At 30.0% G+C, this 27321-nt stretch overlaps 1 protein-coding gene across 1 annotated transcript; it reads right to left on the reverse strand.

Annotated features, from left to right (window-relative positions):
* Positions 1 to 927: 927 nt before the first annotated feature.
* On the reverse strand, positions 928 to 26903 carry LOC123528269 (FMRFamide receptor-like). Its single transcript, XM_053523878.1, has 3 exons — positions 25953 to 26903; positions 3607 to 3685; positions 928 to 2478 (listed from the first exon to the last, which is right to left on the reverse strand). Exons 1-3 carry the CDS (start codon positions 26134 to 26136, stop codon positions 1506 to 1508), a joined length of 1236 nt encoding a protein of 411 aa, XP_053379853.1. The 5' UTR covers positions 26137 to 26903; the 3' UTR covers positions 928 to 1505.
* Between the last annotated feature and the right edge of the window lie 418 nt (positions 26904 to 27321).

The raw sequence follows: 27321 nt of genomic DNA on the forward strand, positions 1-27321 counted from the left end.
AAAACTTGCAACACAGGCAATAACATAGGTATAAAATACAGATTAGTTAACTTCATCTTTTTATGTGTTTTTTTTTTTTGTTTTCAAATCATATCCTCATCTAACGCTGATATAATGTTTTCACTTTTCTGATTTTAAGAAATATACCAAAAATATTCCTTTGAATCAGTAATATCAATATCAATTCGGAATCTTTTATCTTCCACCGATTTACTTTCCAGCAACGAAAAAAATGTCATTTTTACTGGTCCCGAAAATTTTTCAGACGTCTGTTTAACACCTGAACATTTTCGGACCTTGTGATCTAAAAACACAGATGTACATTTTATTTGTAATTAGGACATTTAAGGCAACCAAGTGTAGCGCTTGCCGTGGCCAAGGGCTGTACGAACTACATAGTTCACGGGTCAGTTAAAATTAAGGACCCGAAGCCGTGTTTACATTGCACTACATACTCCTAATCAGTTGATAATCAGAAAACATAAAAACTTACCGATTTTTGTCATATCACGAGTCTTGGCTGACTCACAACAAGTTACACCCATTTTACATATAATTATAATAATTAAAAAACATTTGTTTTTCTTTTTTTCCTTCAAAACTGTTTAAAGAAGTTTTTAATGTTTTGTGCTGCAACTTTTTCACTTTTTGTTTTATATTATCAGTACAGATTCTTATTGAAATTATACAGTAGTAACAGAAATTATAAGTTTAACTATTTGATTCTGTGTATATGTTCTTCCCATTTTGTTCGACCGAAAATATAACATGTCTATGCAACAATGACAAAATCAAAATGTTATTCATATGTTTTCCGCAAAAAAAAATCACTTATATGATACAAGTTTATTACATCTTTTGTTAAATCACATAGATATCTTTTATCTTACATAAGTTTAAAAGTATTCGAACATATTCAAATTCTGAACCTGCGAAAAGAATATCAATTACATGGCGACTCATGAGATATTGTTTAATTATATGTATTATATTATATCAGATTTATACAGTGCTCTTTTCATGAATAAACGCATTCCAAGGCGCTTTACATAGCCCAAAGGCAGCCACTCAGGACGCCAAAATCATCCGCTACTAGTACAGTTACAGAGCAATTTGACATGAGAGGCAGAGTAAGACAAAGACCCCAGAAAACATCCTTTCAGATATAGGTCAGTCCGGCTAACTAAGCCTAGCTCATCGCGAATAGACAGTCTGGTTCTTTAACGTGTACCGATACACGCGAAGCCGCCTTTCCTAAAAAGAACCAGTACTGGCCTTTTAGCATACACACATAGTTTAAACACAGTTTAATTCCTAGAACGATGACTTACATAAATACATAATTATAACACAGGAAATGATAAGAATGGAAGAATAGTCTGAGACAAATAGATTGTTTGTTATGTACATACGCCTGTATGCTAGTATATTCCTTTCATGCATTTGTGTAAGAGAATAGTTATGAATACATGCTGTCGATAATGTCAGTGTCATCATTTAAACCACTAACAACTGTTGATAGATTCTAATGATATATTGCTAGAATCAGTCTGCAATGAAACGTTCGGGTTTGGCCGACTAACTCCGGAAGGTACGGATGGGTTTTCTGTTGTTTGTCCCTGTTGTCCGTTGTCACTGACAGCATCCTGACTGAAAGATGAATCGGGACGTTTCTTTTTAAATAGCTCATAAACTTTTTCCCTAAATCTTGAACCACTAAGAAAATATAGGATAAAGTTTATCGTGTGATTTAGGTACATCAGTAAGTTAACAACGGCCCATACTATCTCCTGATGTTCGGTAAGTCCGGTTTCTGAATTTACCCAGTACGGTCTCCCAATAAGAAAAACTGAAATTGGTGTCGTGCAGATTATAAATACTGCATTGACAGTAAGGAGCATTATTATTATTGACCTGCTATTTGCGGTAATTTCCACGCATGCATTAGACTTTTGCGACATTCGTATCCGGAGCCGTCGGCTTTCCATTACCTTCCGCAATATTAAAACCTCTCCGACTGAAAGAATTACCGACGGTATGAAGAAATATAACAACAGATCTATCCAAGGGTACACGAAGCTGAAAAAGCTACGGTACATTTCATCACTGAATGCATCACAAATAAACTTATATTCCACTGCATGCGTGTCTGTGGTATTTCTTTCCGATTCGTTCGCGGAATAAAGATCAGTAGTAGTTCTTGTACTTTGATTATTTCCGATCAAAGTGCCTGAAGTAGTCATGTTTTCCAATGATATAAGACTTGGTTCTATCTCCGCGGTGCGGAGGGACGTGCCAAATATCAAATGACAACTTCCTCCGCACAGGACCAGCACGATCGCAAATACAGTGAACCTAGCTGACCTCCTGGTACAGACCAGACGTACTCTATGTGGCCAGATTGTGCACGCTATTCTTTCACATGTAACAGCCACAAGGAGCCAGGACGATATCTCAGGTGCGACAAATGTGGAAAACCTGGAGTGGAAGATTTGGATAGAAAGATACACTATTTCAGTATAACTTTTTCCCGAACACGACCCCAACATTCACCGACCGTTATATAGCTAGAGGAGAAAACAATCATATTTTTCTCCTTTGTTTTTAAATTTTAAGACATTCTTGCATAAAAACTACTTTTTTCACTGGAACTGCCCCATGCATTAATTAACGGGAGAAAAAATCGTGTGCAAACAAGGGAATTCACGTGCTGTTAATACCCGAATTTTTATTTTTGAAATGCTTTCCCAGGGAACGTATATGTATTTCGCGCAGATTGACATCTGGGAAACTGCGTCTTGTTTCTTTCATAAAAACCTCTTCTTGTAGCATAAAAGATGCAATCTAAACCATAGAATGTTTTGCTGTATCAGTTGCCAACGCCAAATGCGCTGCCGCCAACAATGTTCGAATGTAAAGTTATTGTTCTTGACATTGGGCTCCTGTTTACCAAAATGTTGAAGTTATATGAATAATTTTGGGTAATTTCATGTGTGTAATAACGAGAGATAAAAAAAGACGTGTAAAAATCTTCAGAATGTGCTTTAAGTAATGTTGTTGATTTTTGGGCCCTGGTTATGGATATTTAAAACATGTTTACCGTTTCCAAGAACAACAGAATGGTAATTAAAAAATGTACCGGAATCGTAAAGTCATCACATATGAAAACAATACATTTAGCCGTCGGGTAAAGTTTTATATGCAAGAATAGAGACAATACACGTATGTTTTGTGTATTAACGTCTGCAGAAGCCCCCTGTCACAAACAATCCCGCGGGCTTAGACGTTAATACACAAAAATAAAAACGTGTATTATCCCTACAATATTTTTTTAAACGATTGTTTAGGCAAAGGTTGGTTCGAGTAGGCTCAGACGTCATGTACGTCCTGCATGATATAAGTCTCTGACATCTAGAATGTACAACAACAGTTACAGTAACGGCAGACGCAACTTTTTACAATAACAGCGTTGTGAATACATGCGTATTCTAGAATTTTTCCTGAGAAGATGCAGTCGCTTTAATGCTCGACGTAGCATAGACGAGTGACAAATATATTATTTCAACCCAAAAAGATTATCGAAATAGAAATAAAAAAATAACAAACCAGTGAAAACGACAGCCGACGTCATTAAAAAGTCGAATATCTAAGTCAAACGTATATATCATCCACCATCGCAAGAAACCTGAAATATATCACAGACAGTATAATATGATAAACACAACAAATAATGTACACGCAACTCTGTTAAAGTACTGGTATTCAAACTTCAAATGAACGTAAAACAGAATGATTCCGACAGAACTTTACGTGTTTTAGCCCGAAAGAACATATTCCACCGCTGTTGACCAGTGCAAGAACAAGCTATTGCTCTTGAAATATTCGCACTTAGTACCACTCCTGGAAACTGGCCATATTCTGGTAATATGTTGGTCTTAATTAAATACAATTTATATTGTTAGTAGGTCAACCCGTGGAAACATCATTATAACTACCTTTCTAAAAGATAAAGTGTGCTATTAAAAAGTTTGAGACGGTAACCAATTTCAAAAGAACTTCTTATAATCAACTTGAAATGTGCGGAAATCTTTAATCATAGGCAGCTATTTAAAAAAATAGTAAAAATGAACACATAAGCACATGTATCTTCGCTTATGTCACGGTAGAGGACTTGAATATTAAAACGGGGAGAAAATGTGTAGGCGGCTCTGTAGCTCGGTCGGTAGAGCATCGGAGTGGTATTCCGAGGCCCCGGGTTCGAGTCCCGGTCTGGCTGCACATTTTTCTCACCCCGTGACATTTGGCGCCGAACACGGGGCCGTGACTGAATATACTCCGAGATCATGTTTACCTTGTTCTCTATCCCATTAAAAATTCGAGGACGAATTTCATATAGCGGGGGAGTATGTCACGGTAGAGGACTTGAATATTAAAACGGGGAGAAAATGTGTAGGCGGCCGGGTAGCTCGGTCGGTAGAGCATCGGAACGGTATTCCGAGTCCCGGTCTGGCTGCACATTTTTCTCACGCCGTGACACCTATTTCGTAATATTGTAGAAAATGATATCATGTTTATATTTAAGACTGTGAGAAGTTTCATTAAAATCTACATAGTAGAAAAAATTCTATTGCAAAAAAGTGATCGATACTGTAATCCTAGAATTGTTTTCGCGCTTTTTAAATTAGCGCCTTTCGCGGGTAGTATATTTCCGTGACTGATTAAAAAGCCGCGAAAAACTCTGATCTTACATAAACGCGAAAGAATTTAGCTTCAGCTTAAATAGAGCCAAGTCAAGTCAAGTCAAATAGTTTATTTACGTCTCTTTATACGTATAGCATGATAAAACATTACAATATTACAATATTTTAAAAAATACGTATGCCTTTCTATACAGAAATATAAGAGACAATTTGATCTATACACATTTACATATTCTAAAACCTAATATCTATTAAGATGACTAAGTCACCAACATAAAACTATTAAAATCTTTATATGCAGGTATACCTTCAAAAGGTTACTTACATAAAATCAAAGAAGTATAAAACTGAAAAGCATGAGGAAACTGCGAATCTATCTGTGGCTAGGTGCAGATAATTACTGTAGGGAAATTTTGTGTCTAAGATTTTATACGGAAATTTTGAATCTATATGTGACCAAATAAAGTTAATAAGCGCTGTCGGAGGACAGCAACGCTCAACTATTCGACAGCCTTGTCAACTGAATGAAAATTAAAGTCAGAAAAGGGGCATAACCTGTAAAATTGCAGAACAGGGTTAAGGAACCTGCACAATGCATATCAGCTCATGACAATGGGCAACTGCGTGAAGTTTCAATCCATTCCTACTCAGATACCAGCTTACATAAAATAAAACTTTAACCAAAAAAAAAAATAAATAAAAAAATAAGTTGATAAAGTGGGATAGTTTTGCAAAAAGCAAAACAGAGTTATGAAACCTGTGCAATGTAAGTCAGTTTATCACACTGAATAAGTAAGTGAAGTTTCAATTAATGGCCACAAGCTAAGGTATAAAAACTTACCAAAACAGGACACCGACGTGGATGCCGACCCAGCCGAGCTATAAACTACTAAAGACATAAACAGAAAATAATTGCCAAAAGTATTGTTAATAAACCATTTATAGTATGTAAGTTGTGTCAGGTAAGATTTGATATATATTTGTAGATTTGTTCAATGTTCCCTCATACTATTTTCCTAAACTACAAATGACAATGTTAAAATATTAATTATTTACTATACAATAAAATTTTCCTATGCTTTAAAATATTAAAACAGGCTTTAGCTGTATACTTTACTATATTTGTGTCAGTGAATAATACACAGAATTTCTCTTCATCAGATAAATTATCAAAACCATTTAAATTTCGTCTGGTATGTGTATACAATTCCTCCCTTACAGATGAATATAATTGACAATTTAGTAGAACATGTTTTTCATGTTCAATACAATTCGAACAATTGAAACAAGTTCGTTCATTTACGTCTACATTTTCATATCTCCCTGTTTCTATTCTGATGGGTGCTACACCACATCCATAGCGCTACGGAAGTGGAATGGTAAAGACTCTTTAACATAAAATTCAGTTTCAAAATTAGTTTTTATACATTTATATGTTCTTAATTTATTACAACCTTTTCCTCTTACTGACTCATCACGTGTTACTGATTGTTTCCATTTATCAATTTTAATCTCTAAAAGCTTATTTTCTAACCCGTCCACAAAAGTCTTAGTGTATGTTATCTATACTAACAATGCCAATATTACTAAACATTTGACAGATGCGAAAAATACTGTTTTTACATCTAATATTGGATGATGCTTTTACCCAGTTAAAAACTTTTTTTTATTTAATCTTGAATCATGCATCTTGAAAAATCTACAGTACTGTCTTGCCACTGCACCCCATTGTTTAACAAATACTAGCTTCCAGCCCATGTCCCCAATTACAGCTGCATTTGGTGTGTATTTCCCTACTCCAAGAAAATATCTCATGGCTCTATTATGAACAGAATTTATACACGAGTAAGATTTATCGCCCCATATGGGAGCTGAATAACATATAACAGGTAAAACCATTGTATCATAAAGTTTTGAAAATGTTGAAAAGTTGAAACCTCCAAAAGTTTTACATTTTGAAATAACAAGACAAAGCGCTCTACCAGCTGACATGGCTACATTTTTTGCCAATTCTGTATAATCTAGAAATTCGTTTAGTAAAACACCAAGGTATCTGTAACTATGTACAGTATGTAGTGGAAGTGCTCCCAACTTAAAGACAATAATACTCGTTTGTACGCAATTAGGTGTTCTAAAATGAATTATGTTTGATTTGTTACAATTGACAGTCATACTATTATTTATAAACCAAACATGTAAAATATCTAGTAGCTTTTGTAAATCTTCTGGAGTTTCAGCCAGAATTACAACATCATCTGCAAACAATAAGATACTTATCATTAAATTGATAGATCTAACTGATCAATTTGGGATATCAAACATAATACGGCCAGTGTTTTATGCATTTCTCTATATGATGTCATAGATTTGTTTTTTGGTATACAACTTTCTGTTTTGTAACGTTTTTATATATTTGTGAAAATTATGTTTGTCTTACTTTCCCCATATATATTGTATATCACCACTGTTCGTTTATATTATGTATATGTGTGCCACCGTGGGCTTATAGCCCAGTGGAATATATTTGAATAAACTAAACTTAAAGTAGTATTAGAACTACCGATTCCAAAACAGTTTAACCCCCCCCCCCCCCTGACCCCTTGTCCCTATTCTTTTAGTGGACTTTAACCTTGCCCTAAACTTAAAATACTAACTTAGTACCCTTGATACCCTTAAAATCTTTTAAATCTTTAGTTAAACCGAATGAAAACCTTTGGTTTAACCAAAAAAAAGATTTAATCTTTGGTCCGGACTGACCAATGCCGGACAATTTAAAATCCACAGGTTTTAAACCAACTAAGAAATTTTAAATACATATGATATAGATGAGTTTACAGAATAAAATATATTGTTTGAAAGAAAGAAGATTTACTGATAATATAAATCCTCATTATGTTACAACAAAAAACGGGAGAAAAATGATAAGGGCTACTTGTTCATCTTGTGGAAAAATGAAATCAAAGTTTGTTAAAAGTACAGGGGGTAATTTAGATATTCACAAAGCAATGTTACCTTTATTACCTAAGAAAGGTTTAACACTTCCAGGATATAATTATTGTGGGCCAGGAAATCCCCTAGATAATGGACCCCCTGTCAATGAACTGGATGCAGTATGTATGGACCATGATTTTTGCTATGACAGTGGTGTAAAAAAGGGTACATGTGATAAGCAAATGCTTTCCAATTTAAATAAAACTAAATCAAAAACATTTGGAGAAAAGATTGCAAAACATTTAGTTGTAAAACCAGCCATCAAAACGAAATACACACTTGGTCTCGGACAAAAACAAAAGTCAAAAAACGGGAAAAGGGGTAGAGTATACCCCGGAATCACTGCACCAAGCTACCGCTGGAGCGATGAATTAGCAAAGAATTACACAAACCAATTAAAAGAAAATTTAGGAAACGAAGAGTGATAGTCTATGATATTGATGATACTTGGTCAGCTGATTTAGTTGACATGCAAGCTTTTTCAAAATATAATAAAGGAGTAAAATACTTGTTAACCGTTATTGATATATTTAGTAAATATGCTTGGTTATTCCATTAAAGAATAAAACTGGAGAATCTGTTACTGAAGCATTTGAAAAAATAATTTTAGAAGGACGATTACAAATAAATTTATGGGTAGATGAAGGAAAAGAATTTTATAATAAAAAGTTTGAATCATTTTGAATAAAAATAAGATTAATATGTATCATACATTTAATGAAGGAAAGGCTGTAGTAATAGAAAGATTTAATAGAAGTTTAAAAAGAATAATGTGGAAATATATTACAGCAAATAATACTTATACTTATTTAGATAATTTACAGGAAATGGTTGATAAATATAACAAAACAAAACATTCTAGTATAAAAAATGACACCAACCGAAGCTAGTAAAAACTTAAATAAAGGTACTGTTTACTTTAATTTATATGGTGATTTAAAGATACCAAAGAGTAAAACAAAATTTAAAATTGGTGATCGAGTTCGCTTAAGTAAACTTAAAAGACATTTTGAAAAAGGATATACACCAAATTGGACAGAGGAAATATTTATAATTTATAAAATTAATAATACAAATCCCAGAACATACACTATTAAAGATTTAAATGATGAAATAATTCAAGGTTCATTTTATGAACAAGAACTTTTACCTACTACACAAGAAGTTTTTAGAATAGAAAAAGTTATTAGACGAGACTATAAGAAAAAACAAGCTTTAGTAAAATGGAAAGGTTACAATGAAAAATTTAATAGTTGGGTTCCGTTTAGCGATCTTGAACAAATTTAATTTAGAAAATAAAAAAGTTTAATTATATAAATGAGCAATAAAAATCTAATTTCTAATAATGGAATAGAAACAATAGATCAATTAATTATTCACTTAACTAAACTAGCTGCTGCTTACAGAAAAAGTTATAAGTTTTGCGGAAGAGTAAGTACTGGATTATATATTACAGCAGGTAATTTTGGTTGCTCAGCTGCATTAGCACTTGTTCCAGCTATTCCTGTATTTGTAGCAGTTGCTGGTGCTGTTCCATCAGTAATTACCATATTTACTAACAGACTAAAACTTGACGACAAGAAATTTATTTTAAAAACACATCATCACAAAATAAAACAACTTATAACAAAAGCACGGATTGGAAAAGTAAATAAAGAAGATCCAAATAAAGTTATTCAGGATATTTTTACAATACTATTAGAAATGCAGAAAGAAAAAAATTATTCAACACCTCTTGAAATGCATATGAAGGAATTTAAACTTAACGGATATAAAAGTAAAAAAGAAGAAGAGTTGTATTAACTTTAATTAAAGATTTTTTCTATAAGTATTTTATATAAATGAGAAAAATTATATCAGTTGAAGGTAATATTGCATCAGGAAAAAGTACGTTTTTAGATATTATTAAAGAATATAATCCTAATTTTAATATAATTCCAGAACCAATTCACGAATGGCAAAATGTTATGGATCCACGTGCAACCGAAGGTTCCAGCTTCGCAAGTTATAATTCATATAACCTTTTTGAACTTGCTGCTCAAGAACCTTCCAAATATCTATTTCCTTTTCAGTTAACAACTTTAAACAGTCATATAAAAATGTTATCTTCTGCTAAACAGTTTAATGGTGTTTCTGTCCTTGAACGTTGTTATTTACAAAACAACATCACGACAACGGTGTTATAAATGACCCCGAGTGGGCAGTATACAATCTTTTCTTAACTGATCATATTATAAAACCATACGGAAAAATCCAATTGATGGATTTGTTTATGTTAAAACCGACCCAGAAATATGTTTTAAAAGACTCCAAAAAAAGAAACAGAACGGAAGAAAACAAAGTTGGTTTAGATTATTTAGAAAAACTACACAAATTACAGGAAGAATGGTTAAACAGAATGTTTCAAGAAGGTATTAAAATTTTAACAGTTGATAACAATTTAGAAAAAATGACTTTAAAATCTTATTCAAAAGATATAGATAATATAAACAAATTTTTCAAATCAATATAATTTCATTAGGTGTGTTTTTAAAGATTTTTTCTATAAGTATATTATATATAGATGGTTAATAGAAAGGTAGATAGAATGATTATGCCAAAATTATCTTGCACTTTAGGAGAAATAAAGAATCCAGATAAAAATTCATATAAGAAAGTTCTTAAAAGAAGAAATGTTATTAAATCAAAACTTGATCAAATAGTTAGCGATGAATATAAAAATCATGTCATTGATAAATTACAAAATGTTATAGATCCTTATCTTTTAAAAAATAATTTATTTGAATGGGACTGTGGTTGTCTATTAACTGAAGAAGAAAATGCTGAAAGATCATGTGATTGTCCCAGACCAAATAATATTCGAAACAATCCTAAAAAAGTAATTGTAACCGACTGTGATACTAATGAAGAAAAAACATATAAAAGCAATTATGCAGCGTCTAAAGACCTTGGTATTAATTCTGGGTTAATAACAATGTGCTGCAAAGGAGAAAACCGAGTAAAATGTGGAATATCAAAAACTAATGGAAAAAGATATAAGTTTAAATATTTTAATTATTCTTAAAGATAATTTAAAACTTTATTTATATTAATATTTTTTTAATTATTTTTTTAATCCTTTTTTGCTTAACGAATTTTATTTTCTAAATATAATATATAGATGGAAATCGAGAGATCTACAAAACAATATTATAAGAAATTTGAAATTAAAATTACATATAGACAAGATCCAAAGAATCAATTATATTTAACTATAAACGACTCTTATGAAATACTTAAATCTGAACTTAAAACTTTAAAAGGTATAAAAATAAACGTTGTTTTAAAAATAACTTTTGCAAAAATGGATAAAACTGATACAATATATAAATCAGCTTATTTTCAATCAAAGGCTTTAGAAATTATTAACACAAACGAAATAAAAAAAACTTTACATCAAGCTTTTGATGAAATAATAAATAGAATTGGTAATTGGATTTCTGAAGGAAGCGGCTGGAGAATAGAGTCAGTTGATTCTCATTATATAAATAGATATAAATATAGTCCATTGGCTGCTTCGAGTTATTTAGAATTACCAAAACCATTACAAAATTCAATGAAAGGATTAATAAATATAAAGAATGATGATAACGAATGTTTTAGATGGTGTCATTTAGCTTACAAATTTCCTGTTAAAGAAAACCCTCATAGAGTTTCAAAATATAAAAAACATATAAACGATCTTGATTATACTGGAATAAAATTTCCTGTTACATTAAATCAAATACCTAAAATAGAAGTTTTAAATGAAATATCATTTAATATATTTGGATATGAAGAAAATAGTATTTATCCATTGTACATATCAAAATATCAATACGAAGAACACTGTGACATGTTGCTAATTACTAATGATAAAATAAATGATAAAATAACTGATGATGACTGTAAGCCCTCAAGAACTGTAGTCCAACATTATGTTTGGATAAAAGACTTTAATAGATTAATGACTAACAAAACCAAAGACCAACATAGAAAATATTTTTGTAAAAGTTGCTTACAACATTTTACTCAAGAAAGAATATTAAATGAACATATTCCAAATTGTTTAGCTATTAATGGTATCCAAGGTGTAAAAATGCCAAAAGAGGGAAGTAAAGTACAATTTAAAAATTATCATAAAGGTATAGCAGTACCTTTTGTAATTTATGCTGATTTTGAATCAATAACTAAAAAAGTTTTAACTGCTTTACCATCAACTGAATCTTCATTTACTGAACCATATCAAAATCATATAGATTGTGGTTACGGCTATAAAGTTGTTTGTTGTTATGACGATAAATATACTAAACCAACCCAGATTTACAGAGGTCCTAATGCAGTTTATAAGTTTATTGAAAAAATGCTTGAGGAAGAGGAATATTGTAAAGAAATATTTAAAGAACATTTTAACAAAGATTTGAGAATGTCTAAAAAAGATGAAAGTGAATTTAAAAAACAAAAGTTTTGTCATATCTGTGAAAAAGAATATATAGAAGGTGAAGTGCCAGTACGTGATCATTGTCATATAACAGGAAAATTCAGAGGAAGTGCTCACTCAGAATGTAATATTAATTTTAAACTAACACATAAAATTCCTGTTATTTTTCATAATTTAAGAGGTTATGACGGTCATTTTATTATGCAACAAATAGGGAAATTTAAAAAAGAAATTAATGTTATTCCTAACAATATGGAAAGATATATGGCATTTATGATTTCTGACTTGGTCTTTATTGATTCATTCCAATTTATGTCTCAATCATTGGATAACTTAGTAAAAAATATTCCAGAATCTAAATACACATCAACTGAATTTAATTGTGAAAATGTTGCGAAGCTGGAACCTTCGGTTACACTAGAATTATTAAAGACAAAAGGTGTTTATCCATATGATTACATGGATTCATTTAAAAAATTCAAAGAAACAGAATTACCTTCTAAAGAAGAGTTTTATTCAATTTTAAATGAAACACATATATCTGACAACGAATATGAACATGCTAAAAATGTTTGGAATAAATTTAAAATTAAAACAATGGGAGAATATCATGATCTATATTTAAAAACTGACGTATTACTTTTAGCTGATGTATTCGAAAATTTTAGAAAACTATGTTTGGAGTACTACAAATTAGATCCTTGTCATTATTTTAATAGTCCTGGTTTAGCTTGGGATGCAATGTTAAAAATGACTGGAATTAAGTTAGATTTAATAACTGATATTGATATGTATCTTTTTATTGAAAAGGGACTGAGAGGAGGAATAAGTTATATTTCAAACAGATACAGTAAAGCAAACAATAAATATATGAAGGATTATAATTCAAAAGAAGAAAGCAAATACATTATGTACCTCGACGCCAATAACCTTTACGGTTGGGCTATGTGTCAACCTTTACCCTCTGGAAACTTTAAATTTATATCCGAAAAACAATTTAAGAAATTAATTGCAAAAGGTAAAAGTAACTTTATAGTTGAATGTGATCTTGAATATCCAAAAGAATTACATAAAACCCACAATGATTATCCTTTAGCTCCTGAAAAAATTAAAATACCAGATCAATGGCTTTCTGACTATAGTAAAACTATTAAAACAGAATTTGAAATAAGAAAAAGTAATGTAAAAAAATTAGTTCCAACTTTAATGAAAAAACAAAATTATGTAGTTCATTATAAAAATCTTGAACTATATACACAATTAGGGTTAAAAGTAACAAAAATACATAAAATATTAACTTTTGACGAAAGTCCTTGGTTAAAAAAATATATTGATTTTAATACTCAAAAAAGATCTAAAGCAAAAAATTCATTTGAAAAAGACTTTTTTAAGTTAATGAACAATTCTGTATTCGGTAAGACGATGGAGAATTTACGCAAGAGGGTTAATATTAAATTAACTCATGATGAAAATATTTTATTAAAATACATAGCCAAACCTTCATTTGTTAGTTCAACGATGTTTAACTCTAACCTTTTTGGTATTCATAGAATAAAAGAAAGTTTGTTATTAAACAGACCTTGTTATGTTGGAATGTGCATTCTAGATTTATCAAAATATTTAATGTATGATTTTCATTATAATTACATTAAAGAAAAGTACGAGGGTAATTGTAAATTACTATTCACTGACACTGATTCATTATGTTATGAAATAAAAACCAAAGATGCATATGAGGATTTTTATAAGGACAAAGATTTATTTGATAATAGTGATTACGATAGTAATTCAAAATTTTATTTTGATAATAATAAAAAAGTAATTGGAAAATTTAAAGATGAAGCTGCCGGCATTCCCATTGTTGAATTTGTCGGATTAAGAAGTAAAATGTATTCATATTTATTAGAAAACGAAGTAAATGTTAAAAAATGTAAAGGAATTAAAAAACTTGTTGTTAAGAAAACAATAGTTCATAAAAATTACAAAGATACTTTGTTTAATTCAACCCAAAGTAATCACACCTTTAAAGTTATTCGTTCTAATAAACACAATCTTTCCAGTTATGTTATAAATAAAACATCTTTATCATGTTATGACGATAAAAGATATATTCTTGATAATGGTATTGATACATTAGCTTATTCTTAAATTAAAACTTAAATTAATTCTTAAATTATAGAACCATAAATTGTTAACTGAATATTCGTAACGTTTAAAGAATTAATATAAAAAAACATCATCCATTTTAAATTCATTTGCATAATTAATAGAAATAGATTCATTTTTTCTATTATTTTTTACATGATAACTTTGAAGAATTACACTTTCTTTATTTTTTATTTGTAATTTAGCTTCTCCTTTATCTAATTTAATTGCATCAACAAGAATAATTAAGATGCAATTTTGTTTAATTGCCACAATATTACCACCCTGAACCAAACCAGGACTAGCATTTACAGTTTGCCATTGAAATAATCCACCATCGGTATCTTGGGTATAACTTGTTAAAAACAATGGAGGTTTTCTTATTAATTGCCTTTCTATTTGTTTTTCTATTTTATTTACTTTTTCATTTATATTATTGAATATTCCCATTATATTAATTATTCCAGTTAAATAAATGTCCTTTTTTATTAAAATAATTTATAATAGTTTGTTCATTTACTCTTTGATTATGAATTTTTAGTATTTTATACAATAAATCATACAACGGTACTTTATCTTGTAACATTTTAATGAAAAATAAACAATAATATCCGCAAAGTGTACTTGTTTTGTCTTGATATTGAACATTGTTGTATTTTACATTTGGTATATACTTAATTACTTCTTTTGGTGGAGGAAGTCCAAACGGATCGAAATACAAAGTATTAAAGTAACAAACCCAATGTGTTCCAGGACCAATAGAGTCATCTAAATTGATTATTCCACACTCGTCCTTTTCTTTTAATTTTAATAAATTATTTCTACTAAATACACCCCTAAAGTTTTTAATTTTTAATTGTTTTACCCATTGTTCAATTTCAAAGTTAGAAATAGGTTTGTTTATAAATTTTATTTTTTTTTTTACTATAGGAATTCGTCTGTAAGGTCTCCGTTGTGAATCAATCTGTAGACCAAAACCTTTGGTTCCTGGGGAATTTATAATTCCACCCTGACCATGTCCTTTCCCACTTAACAAATATGTAATCAAAGGTATCCCTAGACTAGCAGCCAACATACCTAAAAACCCACCGTCTTGTTTTTGTTTTTGTGTTAATTTAATCACTCCAGATCCTACTAGTTGCTTTCTTTGATTAGGTGTAAGATATGGTGATATCATATTTCTCTTATCATTAGCTACTGAAATCATACCATTTCCAAGTAACTTACTGACACCAGTACTGGCCAGCCCAGACAAAGCGCCAATGCCTAGAGGGGCTAATATTTTTGGAGCTATTTTTGCTGCCATTGGAAGAATTGTTTTTCCTAACAAACCAGCCAAAGCTCCTAAAAATCCACCATTTTGACCTTGACTGGACATTTGTTTTTTTGAAATTGTAATTTCTAATCCCTTCTTATTTGCAACAGCTTTTTTAATTTGATTAATTTGTGTTTTTGTTAAAAGTAAAGGGAAGTTTCCATGTAATTGTTCATGTTTTAATCTAAAAGTATGTGGAATTTTATTATTATAAGCTTGTGCTAAATTTTTCTTTTGTCCATCTGTAAGGTTAATTTTATATTCAATATAATTTGATGTCATTATATATAATTTATATTTATTTTATTTAAACAATAACAAGTTCATTTCCAATAGTATTTATTTCAACTGTTTCTTCATACAATACAATTGCGTAAATACGATATCTTGCAGTGGGAAATGTATTTAACTTAATTGTTAATGTAATCTGCTTAGGATCTTCTGTAGTTACTTCCTTTTTATATTCTAAGTTAAAATGAACAAATCCAAACAAACTTTGAAAATTTGATCGATTTAAGAGACTTCCAGTAGTTTTGTTATTTTGTTTATAATAATAATTAATTACATCATCATATATTCTTGATATACTTGTGTATTCTGTTTCTGGATAAAAAACACCATTACCAACTTCAAGACGACAAGAGCTCAAAGTACAAGTACTATCAGCTGCTGCTTCAACCTTAAATGTATCTAATAAATGTGGATTATGTATTTGTGCATTACTTTTATCAGGTCGTTGTAAATAAACAAATACATGTTGTGGTTTTGTTACACCAGCTGTTATTCTAAAAGTTGTATTAATCTGTTGTGTGTCACTTGATTGCATCATCATTTCCCGAAGGTATGACCATCTTGCTTTTTTAAATCTTTCAGTAGTAATTAGATCAAACCCAAATTCATTGAAAATCAAACGTGGAACCCATAGAATTAATTTTGTTACAATTACCCTACCTGGATCAGCAGCATTAGCTCTAAAAATTAATTCATCATCATCTGTCAGCTGTAGTGTTATTTGAATTTGACTTGGAGGTAAAATATTAGTTTCTAAACCCTGAAAAAATGAATAATTATTTAATGGAATTTTAGTGTTTACCTCAGCACCACCTTGGATTAATGCCTTCCTAGAAGCAAAACCAGAATTATATTTATCTTCGGTTTTTCTGCTTTCAGCATTATCATTTATATCTAAATAGATAAATTCATTTGTTCCAGTTGATTTTGCATAATCTTCAGATAGTTCAACCAAACTCTTTACATTTACTACCTTATATAAATTATTACAATCATAAACAATTTTTCCATTTTGTTTAACCACTAACTGATCAATTAATGAAGCTGCATTATTAATTAAAGCAATTTGATCTCCATCAGCATAATTATTACCATTAGCAAGCTTATTTACTTTAAAACTTACTTCAAAATAAGCATTAAACCAATCAAAATATGAACTTCTATCATTAATTGTAAAGTGATAACCGTTTTTTTGTTGTTTAACATTATTTCCCAGGACAGATATTAAAGCTGTATCTAATTGAATAGGAGTTAATTCATATCTTTCGCAATATTGTTTTGTTCTAAACATGTATATATTATATATTATTTTATTTTTTATAAATTAATCTGTTAATACGTTTTTGTTGGCCTGGAGTTCCAGATCCTGACAATATTCTATTTATTCTCATATGAATATCCTCCTCCTCCTCCTTACTATTTTTACTATTATTCTTTTCTTGTAATTCCTTGGCAATTAAATTACCAACTGCTGGAGCAGGTTTCTTTTTAAGTTTTTCAACAATTTTAGCTGCAGCTAAATTTCCAACTTCTGTTCCAACCTTTTTTGTTCCACTTTCAAGTGCTGCTTTTCCTGCTGTTTCCAAAGCTTTTTTTCCAGCTGTGCTAATTGAAGATGCAACTCCGCTTGAAAACAATTTCGTTAAAGTGTCAAAGATACCTGTTCCGTGTATGATTTCTTTTCCCGTGTGAGCATCAACATAAATAAATATTCCTTTATTTTTGTCATAAACTTTTTTGTACATTATATAAAACTAAAATTTAATAAAAGTTTTAATTAAAGTTTTAAAACTTTAGTTTTAATTAATTTCTTTTAAAATTAGTGTAAAACTTGTTTCAACCTCATTAAAATTAATTATTCTACCAAATACATCTGTAATATATATTCTAATTGAATTTATAATATATTTATTAATTTCAGAATATCCAACTCTTTGTGGTTCTTTTGTAAATGGATAAGCTCTTGTTAAATCTGCAGTACTTAAAGCATAGATAATATCACTGAAATTACCATCAACAAGTGAATTATCAATAAGATCACAATGAATGTAAATTGTATCCACAGAGTTAGTTATATTTGGTGTTTTAGTTCCCCATTCAGTATTGTCTATTTTTTTTTTCTCAAATCCAAGCAATGTATGAAAATTTGATGTTTCCAAATCCAACTTAAAATTACCTGTAATTGAAATCAAAATCTTAAAACTACTTAAATCAAATTCCAAACTTATTGGAGCAATTTCTGATTTATCAAATTCATAATCGCCATTACTTATTAATGTTTCCCTAATATAATTATTAATATCTGTGTAACTGTAAGAACCATTTGTAAATATAATATCTTTCCAATCCTTACCATTATTATAACGAATTCTTTTATTGTCATATTCATCACTAATATTATGCCAAGAATAGGTCATAGTGTTAATACTATCCAAACCAACAACATAAGTTTTTTTTATCTAAAATTAAAGAACGACTAAATCTGATTGTAAAATCACTCGGAGTATTTTTGTTATCATCTTTAAAATGTTTCAGAACTTAATACTATTTTTTGTTCCATTATATATTCAAGAAAAAAAATTTTATATAACTTTTCATGTTGTTCTGGTAAAAGTGAATTCATTTTTAATAGTTCATCAATTATTCTAATACCTTCATTTTTTAGTCCTTCATTATTATTTCCAGCATCAATTGAACCACAAATTAACTCCAAGTCATCAACCAATTCTTTTGGATTACATGGACAAACGTCATAACCTTGTCCCCTAATTACTTTTTTAAATTTCATAGATCTTTTATTGATAGGTAATCCTGATTTTTCTGTTAATTCTTTGAATATTTTTCTTGAATGAATTGAATGTTTTTTATTATTGTTATATCTTTTATTAATCAAATCAATTAAATCATCATCTACTTTAGTGTTAATTACTTCCTTTCCAGTTATTCTATCCTTAGCAATTAATTTATTTTGACCATAAAGTTTATTTAAGTTAATAATTAAATTACCATATTGTCCATTTGGTGAAACGTTATATGGGTTATGATATCTTATTCCTTTTCCAAATACCTCTGAGTCATTAATCATTTTTGATAAACGTTCACCATATCTTTTAAGATTTTTTTTGTCTGATTTTAACTCCGAAACATACTCACCTGCAGTCATAGGTTCTGCATTTGTAAATTCAACTATTTCATCTGGATTTTTTTTACTGTGTTTATTTATTTTACGAGTACATTTCTTTAATCTTTCGGTAACCTCTTTTCTTGTTTTTATCCAATCATCTTTATCTTTGTTTATTGCTAACTCTGATAATACAGGTAAGTTCCATTCTGATAATACATCTTTATCGATATTTATATCTAAATTTGCCTCAAATTCTTCTAATTCTTCTGATTCTTCAGGAAATTCTCTAGTGTCTTCAAACTCATCATCTTCATCATCCAAACCCATATGATCTTTCGGCGGTAATAATCGTATTGGTTCTTGGAATAGTTGTGGTAAACCCTGATATGTTTGTATGTCTTTCATTTCATCACCTAGTAATGCTAATTGTTGTTTTATTCCAGGTAATGCTTTTAATTGACTTGATAATTGTTCTTTTTGACTTTCTATTTTTTCAGTAATTGGCTTATAAATTTCAGTGTACATATCCCGATTTGTAGCTTTTCTTATTTTTTCTCTCATTATTTCTTCTCTAAGATCTCTCATCTTTTGCCCGACTAATTTTTTTCTTATTCTTATTTCATTAAGTTTTGATTGCATTTATATAATAATGTAAGATAATGTAAGATAATGTAAAATAATGTAAAATAATGTAATATTATATAAATGGAAATTCCAAATTATGATACAAAAAGTGATAAATCCAATAACTTTAAACAATTTAAGCAATATCCTTTTATGCCGGATTCATGTTTTAGAATGTTAATATGTGGATCTTCTGGATCTGGAAAAACAAATACATTAATGCATATACTTCGAAAACCTCTTATATATTATGATAAATTATACTTGTATGCTAAAAACTTAGAACAATCTAAATATCAAGATTTAATTAACAACTTAAGTCAAATTGCAAAAAAAAATTAAAGTAGATCCAAATGAAATACTTGAATATTCAGCTGATCCCAACCAAATTGAACCTTGTGAGAATCTTGAATCAGAAAAACAAAAAGTAGTAATATTTGATGATTTTGTATGTGAAGATAAAAAAATTCAAAATGAAATAACAAAATACTTTATTCAAGGACGACACAAAAACTGTTGTGTTATTTATTTAAGTCAGTCTTACTATAAAACACCAAAAGATATTCGAATTAACTGTTCACACTATATTTTATTTGAAAGTCCAGGTAAAATGGAAAATGATAGGATTTGTAATGAACAAAATATTAACCCTAACTCTTTTGCTAATGCAACAAATCAAAAATATGATTTCTTATATATTGACAAACCAAGGAAGTTTTTAAGAAAAAACTTTACTGGTAATATATAATGGGAGTTTTTAATGATGTAAAACAAATAAGTGAACCTGAAAGTATAAGTAAAGTTAAATTTGATATTGATTTAAGTGATTATGCTACTAAAAAACAATACAAAAAGCTTAGAAAGGACATGGAATCATATCTTCACAGAAATAAGGAACTTGATAACACAATGAACAGAGCATTAGATATGGGAGGTAATAAAATAATCAACCTAGGAAATCCAGATAAATCCACCGATGTAGTTTCAAGACGATTTATGTTTAAAAAAGTTCAAAGTGTAATAGATGACTATAAACTTGAAGACATCAAATCTATAAAACAGACATTAGAAGAAGAAGTAAAGAATATTGAAGAATTAACAAAAGATTTTAAAAAGAATTCATTATTAATAGTTGAATTACAAGGTAAAATTGAAGAAGAAATGAAAGCTATGGTTGATTCTATTAAAGAACTTGAAGAGAAATCTGATTTAACAGATGACAACATAAAAGAAGTATTTCGAGTTAATTTAAACATTTTATTCACCCAAATTCAAGAATTAAAAGATAGTATGATTAAACATGAAGAACTAAAAGACAAGATTATTGAAGCTGAGAAAAAGTTACAAAATATGTATCAGTTAGAAATCAGAACAGAAATAAATAAACTAAATACTGAAACTGAAAATAAGCATAAAGATTTATTAGAATTATTTTCAAATAAACTTGCAGAATATAAATCTGAATTGGAAAAGGCAGCTTCACAAAGAGGTGATGATCATGACACAGCATTAGATAACCTTAAAAAAGAGCTCAATTCTAAAATAGATGACTTTAAAAAACAAATTCGAAATTGGATTAGTATTGTTGACAACCGTCATAATTTAAAGTATGCAGACTTAAGTAATATTACAAAAAAATTACAAGAAGATATGACGCAGCTTAATGCTAAAGTTGAAGAACATAAAAATGAACTGGACTTTGTAGTTGAAAAATCAGTTAAACAAGGAGAGTTAATTACTGCTAATACTGAAGCAATTAACATAATTAATAATCAGCTAGAAAATTTGAGAAAACAACTTGTAAACATGATTAATAATGTCGATGCACGTCACAATATAAAGTACGAAGAGTTAAGTAAACTTAAAGGTTTATTACAAAAAGATATTAATGAATTTAATGATAAATTTAATGATAAAATTAAAATAATAATAAATGATTTGGACTCTGTAATTGAAATATCAGCTAAACAAGGAAAATCAATCACTGCTAATACCCAAGTAATTACTGCTAATACTAAAGCAATAACCACTAATGTCGGAGAAATTACCACTAATACCCAAGAAATTACAAAAGTAAAAAATGTTTTCTTAAAACAAGAAACACAATTAGCTAGAACAAAGAATACTGTTGACAATCTATCTGCTTCTGAAGTTGCCACAACAAAACGACTTGATGATTTAGCTGAAATAATTCTTAAACTTAAAAAGAAAGACAGGAAAATAGAAAAAAGGGTAGAGGAAGTGAGACATGAAGTGTTTCTCTTTGAATACTATTATAATCATCCTTTTGATTACATACAAATGAAAAAGTATTTTGACCGTCGTGGTGCCTGGATACATTCAACATATGAAAATATGGCTGGTTTGAACTATTTAAATGAATTTCAAGTAAGACCTGGAATTTTCGTAGATTATGAAGATTTTATACTCATAGACCAAAAATATAAAATAGATGTACTAGATATGCTTTTGAGTGGTGTGTTTATAGTCAGAAAAACCGGAACTTATATAATAGATATTAAATTTTTATTAAAGGGTGTGAGCTCTTTAAGTGAACCGTATAAACCGACTAAAAGCCCAATATCACATTTTATATTTAGGTGGCGGAATTATAGACCTCAGGATGATGTTTTATTTTTTGATATATTTGATAATGTAAATATAACAGCTGAGGCAGCTGAGGACTTTGACACTGATAAGTTAATATCTATGTATAAGAAAAAAATTAAAATTTATCTAAAACAAGGGACAATGTTTGATATTCATCCTTATAACGATTCAGCATCTACAGAATTAACATTTATGCTTTTGATGGGTAGTTACATCAGATTCTACATATCGGATGAACCTGTATCCTATGATAGAAACAGACTTTTGGATTAAAAGCTTAATTAAAGTTTTAATTACTATGTGTACCCTGATAATGTACTTACTAATTGAAGATAAGATCAAATACCTTACATTTTATCAATAAAAATAATCTGCCAAAAGTTTGCCAAAAGTTTGCCAAAGATTCGGCCAAAGATTCGGCCAAAGTAAAAGCAAATGACAGTTTGCTGCCAACTTGGCAGAAAAATGACAGGCTTTTGATTGGTTGAATTTGTGGTTTCCCACATAGTCATTTTCAGAAAATACAACGTAAATTCCAATATAACATTTTCAGAAAATATGTCAGCTATTTATAACCAGGTTTTCTGAAAATATGAGAAAACGAAAGTAAAGTTAAAACCTGTGGGTTTTTAATTGGTTGGTATTGGTCGGTTTAGGTCAAAGACTAAATGTTAAATTAGGTGAAATAGGGCCAGAAACGCTATTTATTATACTACTACTTAAACTTATCAACTCGTCATTTACTGTGATTCCAATATTTGTTTCTTTAATAGCAGTAACCAATTCATTAATGTACAAGTTGAAAAGTATTTGCGACAACGGGCAGCCTTGTTTCAAGCACTGAACATCTTTATACAAAGAAACCACAGAATTAAGAATTTTGCCATTTAGACCAGTTTCTTGTAGTTTTGTCCATAATTTAGCCAGAGGGATATTATCATATGCCTTTTTGAAATCAATGAAGGCAGCATACGTACTTTGTTTCTTTAATTTCCTTGTTTCTACAATATTCGTAAGTGTATGGACATGATCTATCGTACTTCTATTTTTAACAAAACCATTTTGCTCATCATGAAGGATATTTTCATGATCACAGAATTTAGTAATTCTTTCGTTTAAAATACTACAATAAATTTTATACATTGAAGGTGCAAGAGTTATGCCTCTGTATGATAGTGGGTCCCTTGGGTCTGAAGTTGATGACTTTGGTACAGGTGTAATTATACCATTGGACCATGCTGATGGCACTATACCTGTTTTAAGACACTGATTAAAATCAGCAGTAAGAGTATAAAGAGCCGAATCATTTTTTAATAACTCAACTGGTATATTATCATGACTAGGAGCTTTACCAGATTTCGCCTGAGAAATAGCTCTAAATGTCTCTTCAACCGATATTACTGAATTCGGGTTAAAACCTACAGAGTCATCAGCTTCATTACCGTTTGTATCAACTTCAAAATTAAAGCAATTATTCCCATCGTCTGTATTCAGAAGGCCAGAAAAATCAGACGCCCATTTGTCCAACCCAACCCTAGGATTTTTTACAAATTGACCCGTCAGATAAAACTGTCTCAAAAGGGATATTTTTAACTCTCTCATTACCAATACCTATCTTACCAAGTTGTTTCCAAAATTCGTTTGGTTTAACAGCTAACAGGTTATCAATATCATTTTGAGCCTTTTTAATATGCTCTCTTTTGGCCTTCTGAACACAACGATCAAAATATTTTCTTTTATCAATATAGACCAGTTTAAATACTTTCTTTTTACTAGTGTTACATTTTAACCATTCCTTTTCAGCTTTACTCATTTCAGTCCACAAATCAGACAATTCATTTGTCCACCACGGTTTATTTTTTCGGTGCATTTTGTTAGTATGTTTTGACGATGTATATCTCACAATTCTACATTGTAATTTATTATACATTTCATTGTGGACAATTTCCACAAGTTGGTCATATTGAGAATTAAATACTTGCTGATTGATATCTGCTTTTTCAAAATTATCTATGACACTATTTAAACCACTTACAGCATCATATCCTGCTAAAAAATCTACAGAAGGATTTCTTGTATCAAATATCGATTTAGTGTTTATAATATTTTCATCTATACATTCATCGTTACTAACATCAAAACAAACATCAAAGGAAAATATCCACCTCAAAAATGAGTGGTCAGGTTTAACTGTACTTGCATTTACTTTAAAGAAACAACCCGTATCTGTCATTAAATCTGTAGTTCTAATAACTTCAAATTTATTAAAATTACACAAATGTTCATAAGGAACAAGACAAAAATCAACTACAGATACTCCTTGTGGACCAATAAAAGTAAAATCATTTTTAATTGTATTTCTACCATTCAAAATGCATAAATTTGTGTCTATTAAAAAATCTGTTAGACAAGAACCATAATGGTTTTGAGAGGTCTGTAACATCTCTATAAGGAATTTTATCAACACCTAGAATAAAGTCAAGATTATCTGAACAATGACTATTGAAATCACCGCAAATATACAATAAAGATGAAATTGACTGATACATATGGATTTGACACATAAGATTATCATAAAAATCATGTACATCAACCTGTCTTGTTGAGTTATAAGGAGGTAAGTAACAAACACGTACACAAATTGTTACTTTTGAATCATACTTGCTACTAAGTTTTAGCCATAAAATTCCTTCATAAGTCTGATCTAGAACATCATAGTTAAAATCATTTAAAAGAGTATTATTTAAAATAAAAATAAATAATAGATGGCTATAAAATGGTTCTGTGCTTACACATATCTGGATATTAATAATTCATATTCTATTACCATAATTGTATTACATGAGTGCACAAATCCATATTATTTTAATTGTTTGACAAGTTACTTATTTATGAAGCAAAGCATTTTCAATATCGATCCGTCAGACAAACAGGGGCTAAAAACAAAAACACTATGCATCTATCGAACGACATATACAGTTCGTTTTCGTAAACATCATGTTTGTAAACATTAAAGATTGCGTTTTGTAACCTTAACTCAGGGTTCCATACTTTAGCGTGTCTTGTATAAGAAACACGTGAGCTCAAGCTAAAACAAAACACAATCAAAAAGTAGAAAGGTCATTTTGCAAGTAGAGAAATTTTGGGTTGAAAACGTGTAAACACGTATGACCTAGTAATCGAACTGTACATGTAATTTACAGTTGGCAGCCAATACGATTTATTATTTTGAAAGTAAAATATTGTGTCTATTTCTGCCAAGTGTGGATTAATCGCCTATTTAATTTTCGCGGGATTCGCGATGGATATGATTCCGCGAAGATTTGTATCCGCGAAAATGTCCACGTTTTGAAAAAACGCGAAATATAGTATCCGCGAACATTTCTAGGTTTACAGTATTGTAATTTCCCCATAGACTTCTATTATAAAACTTGTATGAGGTCCATCTGGATAAGAATCAAATACACGACTGCCGATTTTTTAAATACGATTTGAAATTTAGGGTTTCATTCAGTTCTAAATTGCTTAAAAAAATAACATGCGTAACTACCTCATTGGGACATACCAAAAATATAAATTACAATATTTTAATGATTTTGTTTTAAATTTGCTTTGCTGTCTCATTCCGTTTTTGATATTAATTCAAACAATCTAAGTAGTGCTAATAAAATGATTATGTAGAAACAATCTTACCCGTATACAAAACTGTCAAGTCTGTTATAGCTAGAGCTGTGAGGTATATTGCTGTGGACGACTTTCTCGTGCCCGGCCGTGTCAGCACGACAATACTGAGCAGGTTTCCTACAGTGCCGAGAACCAGAAATACAGGAGATATCGTCTTCCATAACCAGCTTGCGATTGCCGATCGTTCTCCCATACTCCCCGTGCAAAAAGCTTTTAACTGTGGTAACGTTTCCCGTGCAGCAGGAATTAATTGCTCATACAGTGTAGCTATAGAATCACGCACTGTAACACTTTTTACGTTCCTTGTCTAAACGTGTTATTCATAATAGTATCCGGTAAACTGTTGTTTACGTAATTCCAAAGTTTGATCATCAAGACACATCTGGTGGTATTACACTAATTAACGCGAGTGTGCTGTATTACATTAGTTACACAAAAACAAAAATACCTTTTGCGTGATTTTAATCACCTCTAAATTACAATTTACTAATCACCATGTTTTACTTCAAAGCTTTATAACTTGGTACAGAGAGGGTAAACCACAGTATGAAAATCTAAAATTAAACGGTATTCGTAAAACACAAATGTCCTCAGCACAGCCTGTCTCAATGAACCGGGTATCTGTCATTAAGAAATGCATTTTCATTCTGCACATGATTTCACTTTAAAGTTGAGGCACTACTTACCAGATATTCTAGTTACACCGCTAGAATGATCAACTTTCACTAGGCATTCCTACAAAAGTAATTTGTCTCCGAGTGGATTTGATGTTGAATTCCATTAAAGTTTAATGTTTTAGTCAGCGCGCAACTTTGCCAAAAAACTTTTAAACTGGAGTTCTGTCACAGATTTCACATTTCATTGCGAAACATTTTCATAGTGTAGCGGTTAATATATAGTGGAACTCATTTTCTAACACTAAGAACAAACAAATGAATGAATGGTAACCATATATGTATAAAATCGCTCAAACTGGCATTTCGGAATTCGGCTTCTGCACAATTTAAACACGCGCGTGTTCCAGCCTCAACTTTATTCTTAACTATTCAGATCTATGGGTGAATACCCTACATCCATTACCAACTTTTAGTAACATCTCGAAACCGATAAAGCGGGACAGATCTACCTATCATAAAAATCAATTAAACCAATAATCCAATATCATCGCTACCGGACGGATTCGTTGATTTCCGTACTAATTGTTGTTGTTGTAGTAACACGGGGGAAAAATCGATAATTAACATCTTTGGTCATTATCTGATGCATTTACAGGCGGGCGGTTTGCTAAACGATATACTTGAATTGAATGAAGTTTTGATAATTATTAAAGTGAAAATCGGAACAAGTCGAAAATTTATGAACAACATTAGTTGACCTA

This window comes from Mercenaria mercenaria, chromosome 14, assembly GCF_021730395.1.
Source record: "Mercenaria mercenaria strain notata chromosome 14, MADL_Memer_1, whole genome shotgun sequence".
In the NCBI taxonomy this organism is placed as follows: domain Eukaryota; kingdom Metazoa; phylum Mollusca; class Bivalvia; order Venerida; family Veneridae; genus Mercenaria; species Mercenaria mercenaria.

Excerpts from the sequence above, each read along its gene's own strand:
- LOC123528269 (XM_053523878.1), bottom strand. The coding sequence starts at position 26,136 with ATGGGAGAACGATCGGCAATCGCAAGCTGGTTATGGAAGACGATATCT. Across the intron at positions 3,686-25,952 it reads CTTGACAGTTTTGTATACGG|GTTTCTTGCGATGGTGGATG; the intron begins GTAAGATTGTTT and ends GATATATTTCAG. Across the intron at positions 2,479-3,606 it reads GTCGGCTGTCGTTTTCACTG|GTTTTCCACATTTGTCGCAC; the intron begins GTTTGTTATTTT and ends CTTCCACTCCAG.